Source organism: Leucopleurus acutus, assembly GCF_964270905.1.
Source record: "Leucopleurus acutus genome assembly, chromosome: 16".
Classification (NCBI taxonomy): domain Eukaryota; kingdom Metazoa; phylum Chordata; class Mammalia; order Artiodactyla; family Delphinidae; genus Leucopleurus; species Leucopleurus acutus.
The window spans coordinates 87794400-87813749 of NC_139158.1; the positions used below are offsets into that span (position 1 = coordinate 87794400).

At 46.7% G+C, this 19350-nt stretch overlaps 1 protein-coding gene across 3 annotated transcripts; it reads left to right on the forward strand.

Moving 5' to 3' along the window:
* The first annotated feature begins 318 nt into the window (after positions 1-318).
* Positions 319-18971, forward strand: PCMTD2 (protein-L-isoaspartate (D-aspartate) O-methyltransferase domain containing 2). Of its 3 annotated transcripts, none has more exons than XM_082856310.1 (6): positions 319-430; positions 5123-5459; positions 9968-10070; positions 11447-11618; positions 13392-13515; positions 16215-18971. In XM_082856310.1, exons 2-6 carry the CDS (start codon positions 5153-5155, stop codon positions 16592-16594), a joined length of 1086 nt encoding a protein of 361 aa, XP_082712436.1. In that variant the 5' UTR covers positions 319-430; positions 5123-5152; the 3' UTR covers positions 16595-18971. The 3 variants fall into 3 exon arrangements, with proteins under 3 accessions (XP_082712436.1, XP_082712437.1, XP_082712438.1); XM_082856311.1 differs by having other exon boundaries at positions 13392-13510; positions 16215-16394; XM_082856312.1 differs by lacking the exon at positions 16215-18971 and adding an exon at positions 14786-15183.
* The last annotated feature ends 379 nt before the right edge of the window (positions 18972-19350 follow it).

The following is a 19350-nucleotide window of genomic DNA, read 5'->3' on the forward strand; positions in this document are numbered from 1 at the left end:
CGCTGGAATGTCCCTTCCGTGTCATCCAAGCCACAGTAGCCACCGCCGCCGCCAGTTGCCGTCCATCCCGTGTTTTCATTTCTTCCTCACCGGTCGGTGCCCTCCTGGAAGTTCACTGTGCCCGTCGCGGTCACAGCTGAGTCCTGGCTCGCGGTGGGGCGCGGAACAGTTAACGCTCACCTGCGGCTGCCCTTTGACTTCCGCCTCCCAGCGGAGCGCGTGGCCGGCCGGGACGTCTGGATGGGGCCCTCCGCTACGCCGTTGCCCCTTTAAACGCTGGACCCGGGCGCGCGCGCAGGCGCAGTGGCGCGGTGGAGGTTTACGGCGGCGGAGGTCGGGGCTGCGTAGTGGGAGGCGGACTGGCGAGGGGCGCCAGAAGAGCTGCAGGTGCGGCCCAGCGACCGATTCCGCGGGCCCGCCGAGCCAGGAGGTACTGAGCCGCCGCCGCCGCCGCCGCCGCCGCCCTCGGCCCGGCCTGCAGCGGGGTATGGGGGCGGTGCGGCCCCTCGGCCCCCTCCCCCTCTCTCCCTCCTCTCCACCCCTCCCCTTCCCGTGGTCCCGGGCTCCCGGACCCTCCCCCAGGGCCGCATTCTCCTCTCCCCGTCTTCCTGTCCCCTTCCGCTGTCCTCTCGTTCCCCACCCCCAAGCATAAACACCCCTCCGCGTCCCAGGCGTCTCCCGTCGCCCCTCCCCCCTCCCCGGGGGTCCGCCCTCCAGCGTTCCGGGGGTTCCCGAGGTCTCTCCAGGTGCGCATGGCTTACACCCCTTGGGTTGACTTAATTCTCCAGACGCGTAGCTCGTCCCTGACTTACTAAGTAGGAAACATTTGCAATTAGCACGGCAAGTGGAGAGTTACCAAGGTTTGAAACAGGTTGTACCTTTTCAGAAGGTGACAGAGTCTGTTAAGGAAGTATTGGCCCTTCAAGCCTTGGGGACTTAGCTTCAGGCAAGACCTGAAAGACGCCTTCCGTTGGGAAAGGAGAGCTCGCCGGGCTTTGGTGCGTGTGTTTTGTTTGTGTTTGCGAGGGCCTGTGTCTCCCAAGTTGATGTTTGCACGTCAGAGAAGTCCTTTATCTCCCCCCTTCGCTCATGTGCTTGTCAACGTTTTCTTCGTTCTTTTTGACCAAGGAGGAGCTGAAGTAAACAATTGCATTCTCAGTGTTGGGTAGACCGGCAGGTTCCTGTATAAACAAGTCGGAACTTGTGGCTCTGCTGGGGGGAAATAGAGCCATACGCTAGGGTGGGAGGGGCCCTTGGAGATGGTGGGTTTCGGCTCCTGAGACCAGCGCCTGGGCCCCCTCCCTGCTTGTACTTGGCGCGGGACATCCCTGGCGGGGAGAGACTCCTCGTTCTGACAACGTGTCAGTATTTTCAGTTCCAGTTTTAGAAAGCATTTTTTTGTGTGTTTAGCAGAAATTATCTCCATCCGACACGTGTTCCACTGGCTTGGCTTTTATCAGGCTCGTGTATAGTGTGTATATGGCAGCCTTTCGAGTACTTGGAAAAAAAAATCCCTCTGCATTCCTTGTGAGAGTTTTGGTTTTCAAAATGAAAGAAGTCTCCATTTCTTCCATTATTCCTGGGCAGGAGGTGTGGTTTTGGTTCCTTCTCCCCAGCTCATCCAGCTGAATTACTTTGTCCATGTTGCACTTAATAAGTAGCCTGATAAACCCAGCGTCGACTTGAATCTTGGCCCCGGCTATCAGAGCTGCATGCTCCGTTAGCCTGGCCACTGTCACAGCCTCCTCGATTGTCCACCTGAGACCTTCCGATGCCTGGTCCTGCTCCAGATGGATGAGCGCCGTCTCCTCCCTGTGCCCTTACGGCTGGTTTTGGAAGAAGCAGCATTAGAGTAAGGCTTTCTTGTTGGGTGGTGCCCGGTTACTGCGGAGCGGTGAATTCAGGGTTGCAAAGTATAGTCGAGTGCAGCATCCGAAAAATGACTTGCCATTACTTGGAAAAATTGAATTTGAGTGGCTTGTAGGTCCAGATTTGGTTTGGCAAGGACACCTCTTAACCTGTTGTTGGTGTTTTTGGTGGCGTTAGGACTGATCACATTCGTGGTCAGTAATAAGCAGTGATTGTTTGCAGTGTGAGGGAGTGTTAGATTGCCAGGGAAAGTTAATAGTAAATATCAGATCCTACAGGTTATCACGTGCAGCCTACCAGTGGCAGCAGACAGGGTTACCACGTAGTTATTTCGTCTGTCATTTTAGGTAGAGATTACCAGTGTGTTCATTGGTAAAGAATTTTGCTCCCTTGAGGATTTTTTAAAGCTGTATTTGGTGTGGGGTAAAGAACATAGGCCCGGGGTTGAATGGCAGCCCTGTCCTTTCACACTGGTGTGTGATCACGAGAATAACTTCTCAGTCCCAATATGCCTAATAATGTCGTAAAGCCAAAATGAGGTCGTGACGGGCAGGTGGTGCCTGTAAAAAGGTTGTAGTTAGTTGCTAGTTTTACTAAAAACCTAGCCTTTGCACGTGGAATAAACTTTCAAAGTGAGGCAAAGTTGAAAATAAGGGATAAATACTTAATAGACAATGAAACATACCCAACATATACTTCGTGTTTGCTTTTCTGAGGATAGAACATTATACTTTGCGGGCTTCTGGGTGAAGAGGTGGCTTTCAGGTCCGTCCTGGAGGATGTGTGGGTGCCAGACATTTCCCTGAAGCAAGCAAACATGACCCGACTTTTAACTAGTGACCCCAATTTTAAGATGACTGTCCAAGACTAGGGCTATAGGCCTTAGCCTCAGAACTAAGTGGCTCGCCCAGGATTAAACTTGACCTCATTAGCGCTTTATCCCATCTGGCTGAGTTAACTGGCCGTGGAGTGTAACCAGGAAGGACTCTGAAACAATTTAGAGTGGGGGTGAGAATCTAATAATTGGAAGATCGTAGTGATTTGGAAGTCTAATATTCAGCTCTAAAATCTTTAATTTATTTTATATATTTTTATTTTTTAAATTAAATAAAAAGTTTTTATTTTTGGCTGTGTTGGGTGTTCGTTGCTGCGCGTGGGCTTTCTCTAGTTGCGGCGAGTGGGGGCTACTCTTCGTTGTGGTGCACGGGCTTCTCATTGCGGTGGCTTCTCTTGTTGTGGAGCATGGGCACTAGGGCGCGCGGGCTTCAGTAGTTGCAGCAAATGGGCTCAGTAGTTGTGGCACGCAGGCTCGGTAGTTGCTTAGTTGCTCTGCGTCATGTGGGATCTTCCCAGCTCAGGGCTCGAACCCACGTCCGCTGCGTTGGCAGGCGGATTCTTAATCACTGTGCCACCAGGGAAGTCTTCAGCTTTAAAATCTTGACGATGAAGATGAACTGTTCCAGCCATAACATAGAAGAGCGTTTGTATTAAAAGTCCCACCTTTCACACATTTTGTGTCCTTGTAAGAAGCTGAAGATAAGTCTGTGTGGTCGGTGGCTTTCATTCCTGGGGAAATCTCTCCCACTGCAATTGCCAGTTTTGTGTGTGGGGTGTGTGTGTTTGGAACTCTTAGTTGTGGCATGCAGACTCTTAGTTGTGGCATGTGGACTCTTAGTTGTGGCATGTATGTGGGATCCAGTTCCCCGACCAGGGATCAAACCCAGGCCCCCTGCGTTGGGAGCGCAGAGTCTTTCCCGCTGGACCACCAGGAAGTCAGTGCTGTTTTCTTTTTTCCCAGCAATTTATATCAAATGTTTTGTAAACATTAACATTTTATTTGAAGTAAAAGTCCCTAGGGTAAGTATAAAATTGGAGTTGTTTAGGAAGAGTGAAACCTCTACAGGTGAAGGAGCATTTTCGCTGTGAACTAGAGGAGGGTACATGGTGTTCTGGTAGCCGGCTCAGAGGGGAACATGTGCTGTTGCTTTCTCTTCTTGAAGGCGGTTGGGAGGAGAGCGGAAATGTACTTTCCGTTGTTGACGAGCTGGAAAGGTTGTGTAGTAGGTATTGATACTTCGAGGAGTTGAGGGAGTTCTAGTAGCAGCTTCTCTTGCTCCTAAGCTGTAGCCTTGAGACGGGTGCTGTGTTCGTCACAGTGAGGTGTGTGTCACAGTATGTTTCGTGGGGAAGAGGGTATTGTGGGTGTTGTTTTTGCCTGAAATTTGTACATCAGAACGTCCAGATCGGAGCTTGAATGGACTGCTTGACTTGGTGTTTATGCGCATGTGGGATGTGGAGTTGCTGGATAAAATATAAGACAGCAGGTAAATTTGAATTTCAAATGAACAATGAATAACTTTTTATTATTTGTTGACCTGAATGAAAAATTTTTTTTTTTTTGCTTTTGAAGATTTATGTACAAAAAAAGGATCTACAGCACTTGAAATATTCAAAGAGGTTGATATTAGAATGATTTTCTAGTAGACATATCTGCTCTCTTTTGATGTTTACATTCAATGATTTTTCCATATGTGGATATATACCTGTTAAGATAGATACATATTCGGGATTTCCCTGGTGGTCCAGTGGTAAAGAATCTGCCTTACAATACAAGGGACGCAGGTTTGATCCCTGGTCGGGGAACTAAGATGCCACATGCAGTGGGGCAACTAAGCCCGGCACCATAACCACTGAGCTCGTGTGCCTCAACTAGAGAGCCTGAGTGCTGCAAACTACAGAGCCCACGTGCCCTGGAGCCTGCGCGCCACAACTAGAGAGAGAAAACCCACATGCCACAACTAGAGAGAAGCCCGCATGCCGCAATGAAAGAGCCCACATGCCGCAACTAAGACCCGACCAAAAAAAAAAAAAAAAAAAAAAGAGATAGGTGTATATTCAAGATGATTTTAATCCTAAATGTTTGACTTTCTAGAATGATGACTTTTAGTAAAGTTTTGAATTCATACTTTACTGATGTTTTTAAGTCGTCAGCTGTGTTTTAGGTATTGCATGTTCATCTGTATTCAGTCCATACTATAAATTACAAACTTATCTTTGGATGGATAGAATTGAGTTCCCAATTTAACTTTGTTGTGAATCTGGCATCCTTGGGAGTGGGGGGGGGGGGTGGTGGCGGCTAAATACATCCCATCTGTATTACTTTCAGAACTCAGGGTCTGAAATTGGTGTGTTGAGAACTTTCATTGCTCCGCTCTAGCCGTTAGTATGAATTGCCCTTTTAAACATCTTAAAGCGGCAGCTTTCCATCAGCGCGGTCCCGAAGATGGGCGGCGCGGTGAGTGCTGGTGAAGACAACGACGAGCTGATAGACCATCTGAAGGCGGCGCAGTACATCCGCTCCGAGCTGGTGGAGCGGGCCTTCCGAGCTGTTGACCGCGCCGACTATTACCTCGAGGAGTTTAAGGAGAACGCGTACAAGGACTTGGCGTGGAAGCACGGGAACATCCACCTCTCCGCTCCGTGCATCTACTCGGAGGTGATGGAGGCCCTGGACCTGCAGCCTGGCCTTTCCTTCCTGAACCTGGGCAGCGGCACCGGCTACCTCAGCTCCATGGTGGGGCTCATCCTCGGTGAGTCTGGCTCTGTCCCACGTAGGAGGGAGAGCCTGCCGGCAGCGTGTCCTTTTGTGGAGACCGAGTTGTAACTGCCCTCGGCCTTCCCGGCCGTCGTGGTGTCCACACAGTCCCTGGGTGGGGGGTGATTGTGTTAATCGAGAAATCCCCATAAGGAACAGAAGAGTCCTTCTGAAGCTTTCCTGTCCCCCCAGCCTGCACCTCCAACATCTGATCGGCACACCGTCCTTTTGGACAACGGAGGACCTAGACATTGTATAAATCTGGACCTCATGGTCATTTCTCGATTAATACAGTCACTCAGGCTGCCCTGTCATGGTCTCTAAACTGGGAATAGTTAACTTTAAAGTCCCCTGGAAGTTAAAGTTCTTCCAAGCAGTTTTTGTTTTTGTTGTTTTAATACTAAAAAAGTTAATACTTTAAGTTGTTTATTTTTAAATATATTCCAGGGATGGGAAGGATTTCACAAGTTATCTCATTTGAAGCCATTTAGCCTGTTTTCCCAGGTTTGCTAAATATCAAAGCTTTCGGCTTAAGTATCTTAACATCGTTACCGGGTCAGTGTTAAGATTCCGAATATCGGCGATTTCAAGTAATAACGGCTTTAAAGTCATGTTTAAATCATTAGCGGTCCATCACAATATTGTTTCTTTGTGGTTGATACAGGCACTTAAGAAAATCTTAGCAGTAACAGTTGCTTTTTGTGGATATGGAATGAAACTTTTGGTTTCTTTATAAGTTCATATACTTTAGAATTTGCTGAAGTTTTGAGATTCTGATCATCTGACTTTAGGCTATAAATTGCTACCCTCAGATGATTAAATGTGAAGTTTTTTTTTTTTAAGCTAAATGCTTTTTGAACTTAACTTGGATTGAAACTGCTTTGCAAAGGGAGCCCGGGTTATTCATCATTCCAGAATTAGTGAATTGTAATTCCCTCTGTTGGAGCTGAAAAATTGGAGGAGCTAAGGATAAGGTGGTCAGGTTATCAAACTGGTTAGATTAGAAATGCTATTGAAAAGAAATGAAATGCTCAGGAAAAGGTGACTTAAAGTAAACCTCAGCTGACCTGCTGCACTTGATATTGTGTAGAAGTTATAAAGAAATGGCTTACAATTGATGTTGTTGTTTGTCTTTTCTGAGTCCCCTCTTTCTTGGGAATTTCACTAGTTATTAGGGGAGGAGAGTTCTGCAGGAAGGAAAGCTGTGTTTTCGGCCGCAGTGGACACTGCGTGGTGCTCTGATGTATTTGAAGGAGGTAACTTGAGAGTTGCATTCACAGGTAGCCATCTTGGATCTGCAGGGAGAAAGCTGTGCGCACTGGACCGTTCTCACCGTCTGGATGCTGTGTGTCCTGGGCCTCCCTGTCTGGTTCATTCAGCCGTGACGGTGCTTTGTGCAGATCACTGCAGAGGTGAAAACCTTGCTGGCCTCCCAGTGCCTGCAGATGTGAGGCTTGAAGTGTTTCATTTGACTTAGGGGTTCTTACTCTCTGACCGCAGCCTTTCTGCCACATTCCTGTGCTCATTCTGTGGCTCCACCCCTTTGCTGAGGGCGCTCCCTTCTTGAGGTCCCAGTTGGCGGTGGGGAGGACGCAGCACTTGTCAGCTTAACCTGAAAGTGTCGTGTGATGCTCTGCTTGGGGGGCCTTGTGGGACTAGTTTCAGTGTTGTGTCTTTGGTGCCACCATTCTGCCCGCCCCCTGTACTCCCTCCGCTTTTAGTTCTCTTTTTATTGGGGTGGGTCAGGGGATATGTGTTTTTAGTCTGGTGTGAAGCTTCTTGGGAATAGGAGTGTGTCCTCAATAAGTGCCTAACAAAGGTGAGGGGCTGGTGAGAACATGATGAGTGGGGGAAAAAAGGCAAGTTTTCTTGGTCTCTGGCAAGTGACCAAGAGAGCAGTGGGGATGGAAACGGAGTAATGTGGATGTGATATAAACACTGGAAATGTGACTTCTCAAGTAAGCTGTGGTTTTTCTTTTTATAACTATGTTTATTCTTTTTTAATGATATTTTATTTATTTTTAATTTATTTTTGGCAGCGTTGGGTTATTTATTTATTTATTTGGTTTTTATTTATTCTTGCTGTGCACGGGCTTTCTCTAGTTGCAGTGAGCGAGGGCTACTCTTTGTTGCGGTGTGCGGACTTCTCATTGCGGTGGCTTATCTTGTTGCAGAGTGTGGACTCTAGGTGAGTGGACTTCAGTAGGTGTGGCACGTGGGCTAAGTAGTTGTGGCTCGCGAGCTGTAGAGCGCAGGCTCAGTAGTTGTGGCGCACGGGCTTAGTTGCTCTGCGGTATGTGGGATCTTCCTGGACCAGGGCTCGAACCCGTGTCCCCTGCATTGGCAGGCAGATTCTTAACCACTGAGCCACCAAGGATGCCCGTAGGCTGTGTTTTGATGAGAGAATGTTATAGCAGCAGCTCTGTACGTGACAGGTGTTGAGAAAGGAGAGCGCGTGAGTCATCCAGCAGAGGCAGGGAGGCCTGGGCCTGGGGCCAGGCTGCTGCACCAGGAAGGGGCCAGATGAACCAAGTGGCAGAGTGCAAAGCTGTGGGCGCACAGAGGGTTGCATTTACCAGGATTTCTGTTGGACTGTAGGGTTGAATGCTGCACTGTGACTTTATATGTATGTCTTTTATTTATTTTTTTATAAGATGTTTTTGATGTGGACCATTTTTAAAGTCTTTATTGAACTTGTTACAGAATTGCTTCGGTTTTATGTTTTGGTTTCTTGGCCCCGAGGCGTGTGGGATCTTAGTTCCCCAACTAGGGATCGAACCCGCACCCCCTGCATCGGAAGGCGAAGTCTTAACCACTGGACCGCCAGGGAAGTCCCTGTATGTCTTTTAAATAAAGCCCTATGTGCCCTGTTCATTTTCACATGCAGATTTTTTTAAATTGAGGTATAACTTACCCGTAGTAAAGTAACAAGTGTGAAGCGTGGAACTTGGTGAGTTTTACATCCACCTCCATGTAAGCATCACCCAGAACAAGATGCAGAGTAGAGTCTGTGCCCCAGAGGTCCTCATGGCCACCGCCCCATAGCAGGACCCCACCCCTCCAGAAGGGGGAAGATGCTCACCTCCATCACACAGATGAGCGTTACCTGTTTTGACGTTCATACAAATGTTTTTATTTTAATTTAATTCAATTTAATTTATTTTTTGCATTTTTTTTTAAATTTATTTTTGGCTGCATTGCGTCTTCGCCACTGCACGAGGGCCCTCTCCAGCTGCGGCGAGCGGGGGCTGCTCCTCGTTGCGGTGCGCGGGCCTCTCACCGTGGCGGCCTGTCCTGCTGCGGAGCACGGGCTCCAGGCATGCGGGCCCCAGCAGTTGCGGCAGGCGAGCTCAGCACCCGTGGCTCGCGGGCTCCAGAGCGCAGGCTCAGCAGCCGTGGCACACGGGCCCAGCTGCTCCGCGGCATGTGGGATCCTTCCGGACCAGGGCTCGAAGCTGTGTACCCTGCACTGGCAGGCGGACTCCCAACCACTGTGCCACCAGGGAAGCCCTATTTTTATTTTTTATTTTAAAAAATTTTTTGGCTGTATTGGGTTTTCGTTGCTGCACGTGGCTTTCTCTAGTTGTGGTGAGCGGGGGCTACTCTTCATTGTGGTGCGTGGGCTTCTCATTGCGGTGGCTTCTCTTGTTGCAGAGCACGGGCTCTAGGCGCATGGGCTTCAGTAGTTGTGGCACGTGGGCTCAGTAGTTGTGGCTTGCGGGCTCTAGAGCGCAGGCTCAGCAGCTGTGGCACACGGGCTTAGTTGCTCTGCGACACGTGGGATCTTCCCGGACCAGGGCTCGAACCCGTGTCCCCTGTGTTGGCAGGCGGATTCTTAACCACTGCGCCACCAGGGAAGTCTGACCTTCATACAAATGGATTCTTACAACACAGAGATTTAACGAAGCTGTTTGTGTCAATAGTTCTCACCGAGATTTAACCCAGAGGCGTTTGTATGTGGAGGAAGCGCTTTCATCAAGTGGGCTCCTAACTTTTCTCACAGCTTTATTTCCAGTTACTGATAAATTTCTTTTGATTAAAAAAGTTTCATTTTGATTTTGGAATTATAGTTTTATTTTAATGATGATTAAAACCTATTTTGTGAGACTTAAACACCATATCTGAGTGTTTGGGGAGACCTTTGATGGAAAACAGGCCTGTGTCCACTTTCATTTGCAAATACATGTTTCTTCTTTAATTCATTAGTGGCACTTTGAACTCTTGGTTACAGGCCTTGGCTTTTTTACATTTTCAAATGATTCCGTGGAAGTTTGAGGACAGGGAGGTCCAGGCTTTAGGAAGCTGTGGGAAAGAGTATTGGTGATGTGGTGAGCAGAGGCCAGCCTGCGTATTTAAATATTGGGCTGGGTGATTTAGGCCCAATAACGTGTATTTCTGTAATTATACATGCCAAATCAAATGTGTTGTAGTCTATGAAACAGAAATAAAGAGTAGGGGTTCTCGCCCTAATTCTACATGTTTTCTTATCCTGAAACCTTTTAGGTCCTTTTGGTGTGAACCACGGGGTGGAACTCCATTCAGATGTGACAGAGTATGCGAAGCAGAAGCTGGACTTTTTCATCAGGACAAGTGACAGCTTCGACAAGTAAGATCAAATTTGTCTGTGGTTCTGGGTGTCAGTTATAACTTAAACTTTGGATTAAATGGAAAGAAATCAGTTTATTACTGTTCGTGTTCCAGGAAACATGATTAAACTGTGGCAGGAGAGTCAGGGATATGTGTGTATCTGTTCTAATTATTCTTAAAATATTTTGTGTTTTTAAGGGCCTTACGTTTTTAATTTATTTATTAATTTTTATTTTCTTTACAAATTTATTTATTTATGGCTGCGTTGGGTCTTCGTTCCTGTGCACAGGTTTTCTCTAGTTGCGGTGAGCAGGGGCTACTCTTTGTTGCGGTGTGCGGGCATCTCACTGTGGTGGCTTCTCTTGTTGTGGAGCACGGGCTCTAGGCGCACGGCTTCAGAAGGTGTGGCACGTGGGCTCAGAAGTTATGACACGCTGGCTCAGTAGTTGTGGCACACGGGCTTTAGAGCGCAGGCTCAGTAGTTGTGGTGCACGGGCTTAGTTGCTCCGCGGCATGTGAGATCTTCCCAGACCAGGGCTCGAACCCGTGTCCCCTGCGTTGGCAGATGGATTCTTAACCACTGCGCCACCAGGGCAGCCCAAGTTTTTTAATTATGATACCTGAAGGTAATTTCTCACCAGTATAAGAGAACAAATAGAATGTTCATTTTCCCCAATTTTCGTGTTTCCAGTAGAGACAACATTTTATCGCCTACTTGTTTGCAAAATGGAATTGTTGCATTTGTCTTTATTTTTTTTTATTTTAAATTTATTTATTTATTTTGGCTGTGCAGGCTTTCTAGTTGCGGCGTGCGGGCTTCTCTAGTTGTGGTGCATGGGCTTAGTTGCAGTATGTGGGACCTTAGTTCCCTGACCAGGGCTCGAACCTGGGTCCCCTGCGTTGGGAGCGCGGAATCTTAACCACTGGACCCCCAGGGAAGCCCCACATTTGTCTTTAAATGGCGCCATGTAGCTGGCTCTTGCATTTTAAAACAAAGCGTTAAAGTTCTTATTTTAGGGATTAAAATTTTTAGAAAAACCAAATATAATTTTCCCTCTTTTTACTCGGTTAGTAGATCTTGAATAAGATAATAAAGATAGAAGATAATAAAATATGATAATAAAAATAGCCAGTAGTGATGCTTGGAGCTTGGGTGATTTAAGCTTGGATTGCGCCTATGATATTGACTTCCACAATATTTGGTTTGGAATTTCTAGGGTTCTGCTTATTCCTAGCGTAATTCTTCCTGAAGTCTGGTGTCCAGCTTCTGCCTCTGATTTTGCTATGTTGCTGTGGGATTGTGCAATGAAAACATACCTGTGTTTAGTGTAGATTTACTATGTAGGCTTGTTCTAATGTGATATATTTAGTTGTGGAAAACATTGTTTGCTTCAGGTTTGACTTCTGTGAGCCCTCCTTCGTCACCGGCAATTGCCTGGAGATCTCTCCAGGCTGCTCTCAGTATGACCGGGTGTACTGCGGGGCAGGCGTGCAGAAGCAGCACGAGGGGTACATGAAGAGCCTCCTCAAAGTCGGGGGCGTCCTGGTCATGCCGCTGGAAGAGAAGGTCAGGTCCCCACGTAACCCACGGTTTTGCACACTTAGCTGCCTGCCAGCGTCGGTTCCGGGGATCTGACGTGCACTTTCCTTCGTAACTCTTGTAACAATGCCCTCCATTTCACTGAGGAGGAGACAGGCCGTAGAGGCAGCCAAGGCGGGGCAGGTCCTGACTCAGGCGGGCATCCCAGAGCCTGCACTGCAAGGCTGACCTGCCGCCCTCTCTCTCCTCCCTCCTCGTCTTTTCTGTCCTCTCCCCCTCCTCCCCCCGCCCCCCGCTTAGCTATTCTTTTATGCTTTTTCTAGTATTGGGATTACAGTACACATAAAAAAAAATCTTAGAGTAATTCTATTTTGGTAGCTCGTCTAATTGTTAAATTCCATGGTGGCGGGTACTCTACAGAACCCCTTGCTGAGTGGGAATCTTGTCCAGGTCTACTTGGCTACGCATGTTTCTGTATGTTTTAGATACTGTGTTTCATTGGGAAAACAGATTGCAATGAATGAGCAACCTATCCGTCCCAAACAACTAGGAAAAACAGAAAGGACAAATGTTAGGAGACTGTGCGCTGTGGTGAAATTTTCTTCAGTTTTAAAATATTAGCATTCAATTCATTTTGTTTGAAAAGTAATTATTTATTTTAGAAAATCCAGAAGATGTGAACATTAAGAAAAACTATTCACAGTCCCTAAAGACTGTTAGCGTGTGATTCTTGTAGCCCTCTCCTCTTAGTCTGTATCCTTTCAAAAAGGTTATTGTACACTAAGGTGTTTTACTTAACAGAGTTTGTGAATATGATTTTAAGTTACTTAATATTCCACATCATCGTTTTTTAGTGCTTATGTGGTAGCCGGCTGAACCATTGACCAGTTAATTATCTGGCTCCTATAATCAGACATTAGGTTGTATGTCGTTTTTATTGTTATTTACTGTTATGTAAAGACTGTAGTGAACGTCCTTAATAAAAAAAAAAAAAGAAAGAAAATATTCTTCAATATTTCAGTTTGTATCTGTAAAAGATAAGGGCTCTGTGTTTTTAAACTTCATAACAAAACCGTTATCAGCCTAAAAAAGTTAATAGTAATTCCTTAATATCTTGAAGCGTCCAGCTAGCGTTCAGGTTTTCCTGATTGTCTCAAAACCAGGCTGAACAGGTTACTTGAATGGGACCCCGTTTAGGGCTGTGTCCTGCACTTGGTGGATTACCTCTTTGGTGTTGTTAATCTCCAAGTTTTCCTTCTTTCTTGCAATTTATTTGTTGAAGCAATCAGGCCATTTGCCTTCTAGAGGTTCCCGCTGCTGTTCAGTGGGGGCGAGATGGTCTCTTTCCAGTTCCCACCCTCCAGAAACCACAGCCCAGGACTCCGTCTAGGCTGAAGCATCGCAGCTGGTTGTGAGGGTCTCTAACGACTTGTACTTGAGAATCGCCCCATCTCCTTACGTTTCCCCCGCCACATGGACTTTTTCTGTAGAGTCCAAGAAGGTTGTCTCATCAGAATCCCCACATTCCTTCTCTGATTGTTTCCTCTTGTCACCCGTTAACTTCTTTCCCTGTTAGATATATTTTCTGTACTAGAAGCTTGAGTATATTTGCAAGAATATCATTAAGTTACGTGTAATTCTTGTCACATCGCATTATGGGCACATTGCAGGCCCGTATTGTCAGGGTTTTTCATTTTTAGTGTCTGTGTTTTTTCAGGTTGTGTATAGGAATGATTATATTTAAATCGACACTCCCAGTAGTCCGACCTTTTGAATCTCCTCGTTTTGTCTTTGGGATAGTTGACTAAGATAACTCGGACGGGTCCTTCCGCCTGGGAAACCAAAAAGATTCTGGCTGTGTCTTTTGCTCCACTCATCCAGCCCTGCCAGTCGGAGTCAGGAGAATCAAGACTTGTCCAGTTACGTGAGTATGAAGATTCTTGCTTACTGTTTAGATCTTTTCACTGTCGTTAGAATTTGAAGAGAAATAAAATGCATGAGAAACCTTTTAATGTTAAAGAACACTTTTCCACCCATTGAAGCCTTTAAAGTTTTACAAGTGATGTTTAAAAAGTCACTCAAAAAATTATAGTCTACGTTTAGCCTATTTCGGGTTATTTTAGGATGTTTGTGCTTGCTATTCAAGGATGAAAAGGAACCCCTAGAAAGAAAGAGAAGGGAAGAGGAGCGTGAGCAGAGGCACACTGGCCGTGAGCTGGACGTCGCTGGTGTGCGGGGCACGTATGCCGGGGACGTCCGGGTTAGGGTTAGGGTTAGGGTCAGGGTCAGGGTCAGGGTTAGGGTTAGCAGTGTTTGGCTGCCCTGCGTTATTTGAAGCCACGGGATGGATGTCAAACCAAGGACTAATAGGCGTAAGCGGAGAGGAGCTCGCCAGAGTGGGGGTCGTGGGAACGTGAGGTGGGCAGGTGGGTTAGACCCGAGTTTATCATGTAGGTGGTAGAGTCCGTCCCATGTTTTAAATGGAAGATGTGGGGACTTCCCTGGTGACACAGTGGTTAAGAATCCACCTGCCAGTGCAGGGGACACAGGTTCGAGCCCTGGCCCGGGAAGATTCCACATGCCGCGGAGCAACTAAGCCCGTGCGCCACAACTACTGAGCCTGCGCTCTAGAGCCCTCGAGCCACAACTACGGAGCCCATGTGCCACAACTACTGAAGCCCGCGCACCTAGAGCCCGTGCTCTGTAATAGGAGAAGCCACCGCGATGAGAATCCTGAGCACTGCAATGAAGAGTAGCCTCTGCTCGCCGCAACTAGAGAAAGCCCGCGCGCAGCAACGAAGACCCAACGCAGCCAAAAAATAAAAAACAACCCCCCCCAAAAAAACTCTAAATAGAAGATGTGGCACCTCTGTATTCTGGATTCCCTGGTGGTCAGGGGAGGGTGAATTTGTCAAATGTGTGCTCCCTGAAAATCCCACCGGAATGGGTAGGCAGGCACTGCCCGTGGGTGGGGAGGGCACGGCCTTCCAGAGCCCCTGCAGAGTTTCAGAAGGTGAGGTCACAGGTGGGATCTACGACAAGTGTCTTGATCATGCCTGGGTAAGAATCATGAAGACGTGGAGGGTACCCCGAAATGTGGGTTTTGAGACTTCAAAGCAAACGTGGCACAATGAACAATGTCGATGCTATTTAGGGCTCCTGAAGGGAACTTGTGATCTTGTCTCCCGGACCAGAGGTTCTTAGACCAGTAGAGTCACGTCGATGAGGGCAGTGCGCACGGAGGCCGTGAGGATGTGGTCGTGTGCTGCACAGGGGATGGGGTCAGCTCTCGGATGGACGGGTGAGTGACCAGGCTGCAGGCTGAGCTGGTCAGGAGGCCGCTGGGATTTTTCTGGGCAAGAGATAAAGACTGAAGCTAAGACACGGGGCTCCAGTGGCAGGGGCTCAGGAGGCGTGTAGGGCCTGTCTGAGGAAGGAGGTGGGCCTGAGGTGGCTGGCATGTTATGGAGGCGGGTCTGCAGGAGGCCCTGACCCCAGCAGGACTGGGTTAGAACCTGGGGAGCCTTTGGCTGCCCTGTGTTATTTGAAGCCACGGGATGGATGTCAAACCAAGGACTAATAGGATAAGCGGAGAGGAGCTCGCCGGGCTGGGTGGAAGAGGAGGAGGCCAGGGGATGAGGCGGCCCCCCCCGACGGCACCTCGACCTCGGGGTGAGCTGGAGAGGCCAGAGCTGGCCCTTGGGAGGTCTGAGAAGGGGGCAACAGCAAGTGGAGTGGCGGGGGAGGAGTGCTGCCACCACCTCCTGCTCCGCGTGGCGGAGTGTGAGGGCCGGGCGAGTGCAGTGTCCTGACAAAGGGGAGGAGGGTGCTGCGAGCCGGGGGCGCCTCCAGGGCATTGGGCTCTGAGCAGGTTCTGCTCAGGCCTCTGTGATTCTGGTAAGAGATGTGGGCAGCAGAGGAGCCCTCCGGATAGTTTGGGTTGTTACTTTTTGGAGAAGTTAGGTTCGGGGGGTAAGAAGTGGTGCTGACTTTCAGTGTCATGCATGTAAGCACATGGCCCCTAGTGATTCTCTTACCTCAGAAGAGCCCTTGTATTGCCATGTGTGTATTGCCTACACATTTGCCCAACTTGAGCTTTAATTACCAGAGTTTAGTTTTCCTTGATGTGCTTTGGGACTTTTGTTCTTAAAAATGTTTTGGAACTGCTTTTTCTCTACTTTAATAAAAAAGGAACAAATTCTTAAATTTCTGAAATACTGTGAAAATATTAAAACAGATAAAAGAATTGTAGAGCCATGTGGTCACTGTATTTCTACTGGATGAGACAATGCATCACTGAACACGGCAAATAGGGAAATGAAGCCGGTTGTCAAAGAACCAAACGCTGTAACCCTGGTTCTTATTCTTCCATTGATTGATTAGCCAAGCAGTACTGCTTCCTTTTCTTATCTGATTTAAAGGTCAGTGCATTTGAAAATATCTTTTGAAAAATACCATATGAATGCAAATTAGAGTATAATTAACATTTGCCTACAGCACTGTCCTATTCTTGTAATGTGTTTGTAAATATGCCAGTAAATGAAAATGTGGTTAGAATTTTCTCAGGTGTCTAGACCTTGTGGTGTCACGAGGGTGAGGCTGACGGTCTCGCTGTCTGCACAGCACCCCTGGCGGTTCGCAGCCTCCAGGACCTGGCGCGCATTGCCATCCGGGGCACCATTAAGAAGGTCATCCACCAGGAAGCTGTGAACAAAAACGGGAACGGACTGAAGAACACTCCCAGGTTTAAACGGAGGAGAGTTCGCCGCCGCCGAATGGAAACGATTGTCTTTTTGGACAAAGAGGTGTTTGCCAGTCGGATCTCCAACCCCTCTGATGACACCAGCTGCGGAGACCTGGAAGACGAGCGGCAAGAAGAAGAGGTGACAGCCCCGCCGGACACCAAGCCCGAGCCCCCGGTGAACTTCCTGCGTGAGAAGGTCCTGAGCCTCCCTCTGCCAGATCCCCTGAAGTACTACCTGCTTTATTACAGAGAAAAGTAAGTCTGTGGTCCAGGGGAGGAGGCCAAGCCTTCCTGGAGGGCTGCCCGCAGCAGGTGCACTGGAGGAGGAAGGGGCTCCCGCTCTGCATCTCGTCTTCTCGTCTGTCCTTGACTGTCCTGTAGAGTTTTCATCCAGTCATCTGATTTCTGTAAACACAGTCTGACAAACATAAGGTGCAAGGGGGAATGTCTCAAAAGGGCGAGAGTCTCCTGGAGGAGGGGTTGACTTCACACTCTCAGGAAATGCTGAGGTCTACACGTGGAGGTGGCCTGGAGACCGTTTCTTACACAAGGTACACGTGTCTGCATCAGAAAGGAAAACTGAAGTTGAAATTAACCTGTGTTTCTTATAAAAGGTGAGACAAAAAGCACAAGTTGCTAAGTGTATAAAATCTTTTCTGAGTGGGACATGCCTATGTGCAAGTTTGAATTTTACGGTATCAACCTCTTAATTACTGGCACCGAGTAATTAAAGATTTATTAAAAGATTAATTTAAAAGATTTAACTAAATGTTTTAGTTATTTGGAACGTGGATACTTGATTGAAAAGCCCTCTCTTATTTTAAGTAAATTAATTACATCTTACGTGAGTTGTCAATTGTAATTTTAAAAAACAAAAATTGTGATGGGGAGAGGAATGAACGTATCAGATTGCCAGGTGTCTTTGTGGAATTGCAAAAGAATTCCAAGGCATTTTTTTCTGACACCTTTTGTTACCTTTAAAGTAACCAACATTGAGTAACCCCCTCAAAGAAAGTCCTGAAGAATGAAACAAGTGTTGTGTGTAAGTAATGAGCTACACTACTTTTGCCCCAGAGACAGAGAGTACTGTTGACTCAACTTTAAATACGGTCAACGGTGTCTAAGGCTCAGTCCTCAGAGCAGGTGGGAAGTACTGGCTGCAGGAAATGGATTGGGGACGATATAGACGGCCTGTGGGTTGGTGTTTTGTTTTTTTTTTCAGTTGGCTATTGTTCTGTAATCACAAAACAGTACTGATTCATAGATTTTATCTTTTATAATTCTGGAGAAAAATATTTGTTAGTTTTGTAATTTTTCCTAAGAACAAACGCGTGTTTGGTACATTGCATTAGAACAGTTTCACTCAAGTTTGACTTGTGGAATCCATCTTCTCCAGCGCTGTGTGTTGAGAGCTTCCTGTCTTATCAAGTCGTGGGTCTAGAAGAAGAGGCCGTCCTTTTAGTTAGGTGGCAGGATGTTTACAAGTGACACTGCTTCTTCCAAAACATTGGTTCTTTTCAGACTTTTCAGTTTTAACCAAAGTTAAACCCCAAATCAGAGTCATCCAGATTTTATGATTGATTTTATCTCTCAGCCTCTCAGGTGTTGCTGGATTTCAGTGTCTTTGTGGTTTTGCCAGCTTCGCGGAGTTCTGGTTATTTTGTTTTGCCATTTATGCTTTTTTAAAGTAACTGAGTCATTGTATCACAGACCACTGCGTGCACACATAGCTGGGAAAGCGGGTACGTTGCCCTAAATGGGTACCGTTAAGCTGCTGTAAAGAAGGGTTTCTTCATAGTCGTGTTTACCTGCCTTTAACTGAACGTCAAGCCTCGTTGTCTCAGAGAGAAAAGCATGAGTCGCGTTTACTTGCTAAGACTTCGGTTTGCAGATCTTGTTGACGTCATTCTAATTGATTTGTAGAGACCTCTGCAACACGTGGACATTTTTGGACATGATATCTGAAATATTTTATATTAGGTGGCTTGACTAAATTTTTTTCTGTAATTATATATGGATTTCCTTTTTTCCAACCACATTTGCCTTTATGCTAGATTGTAAAAAGTCTTCACGAGGCATAAGACATGTTTTCCCCTGTATATGTTAAACCTTCCCTAACATTTTGTATTTACATGTTGGTTTGTGACTTTTAAACCAGAATTTGGTTACAAGATATATATATATATATAGATAGATATTGAATATAATATATGTGAAATAATTTGGTATTGATCTATCTAATAAACATAAAGGAGAATCATCAGTGAGTTTCCCTGTGTGTCAGCACCTTTCTCCGGAGTCAGTCTGAGACACTACTTTCTGTTTTCAGACAGATGAATTATATATATAGTCTGTGTTGTCTGCAAGCTCTATATTGTAAACCACATTCTAGACAATGGCTGACTTTTATGTTTTGATTAGTCTGTATTTTTATATGTGACTTTCGTCTTGAAAGTAGTACAGCCATAGACATGTGCAAAACAAATAACAAATTTATAAATATTAAGTATATAATATAGAAATCAGCTGTGTATTTAAAAATATTTTTGCCCATCTGGAACTTTCAGGGGATTAATGCAAGAAATATGAAACAAAGGTTTTAATGAACTGATATACAAAAGATACCAATAAAGGTAGTTACGACACTTTAGCCTTCTTGGCATTGCTTCTGTTTCCTGTGTGGAATTAAAATTCTTGGCTACATTTTTTTTTTCAAAAATGTTTTAAAATAAACTTTAAAAAATTAGAATCAGGCTTCCCTGGTGGCGCAGTGGTTGAGAGTCTGCCTGCCGATGCAGGGGACACGGGTTCGTGCCCCGGTCCGGGAAGATACCACATGCCGCGGAGCGGCTGGGCCTGTGAGCCATGGCCGCTGAGCCTGCGCGTCCGGAGCCTGTGCTCCGCAACGGGAGGGGCCACAACGGTGAGAGGCCCGCGTACCGCCAAAAAAAAAAAAAAAAAAAAAAAATTAGAATCCTGTGCTTTCTTTCACCGTTTGCATTATTGCTGAAGTCT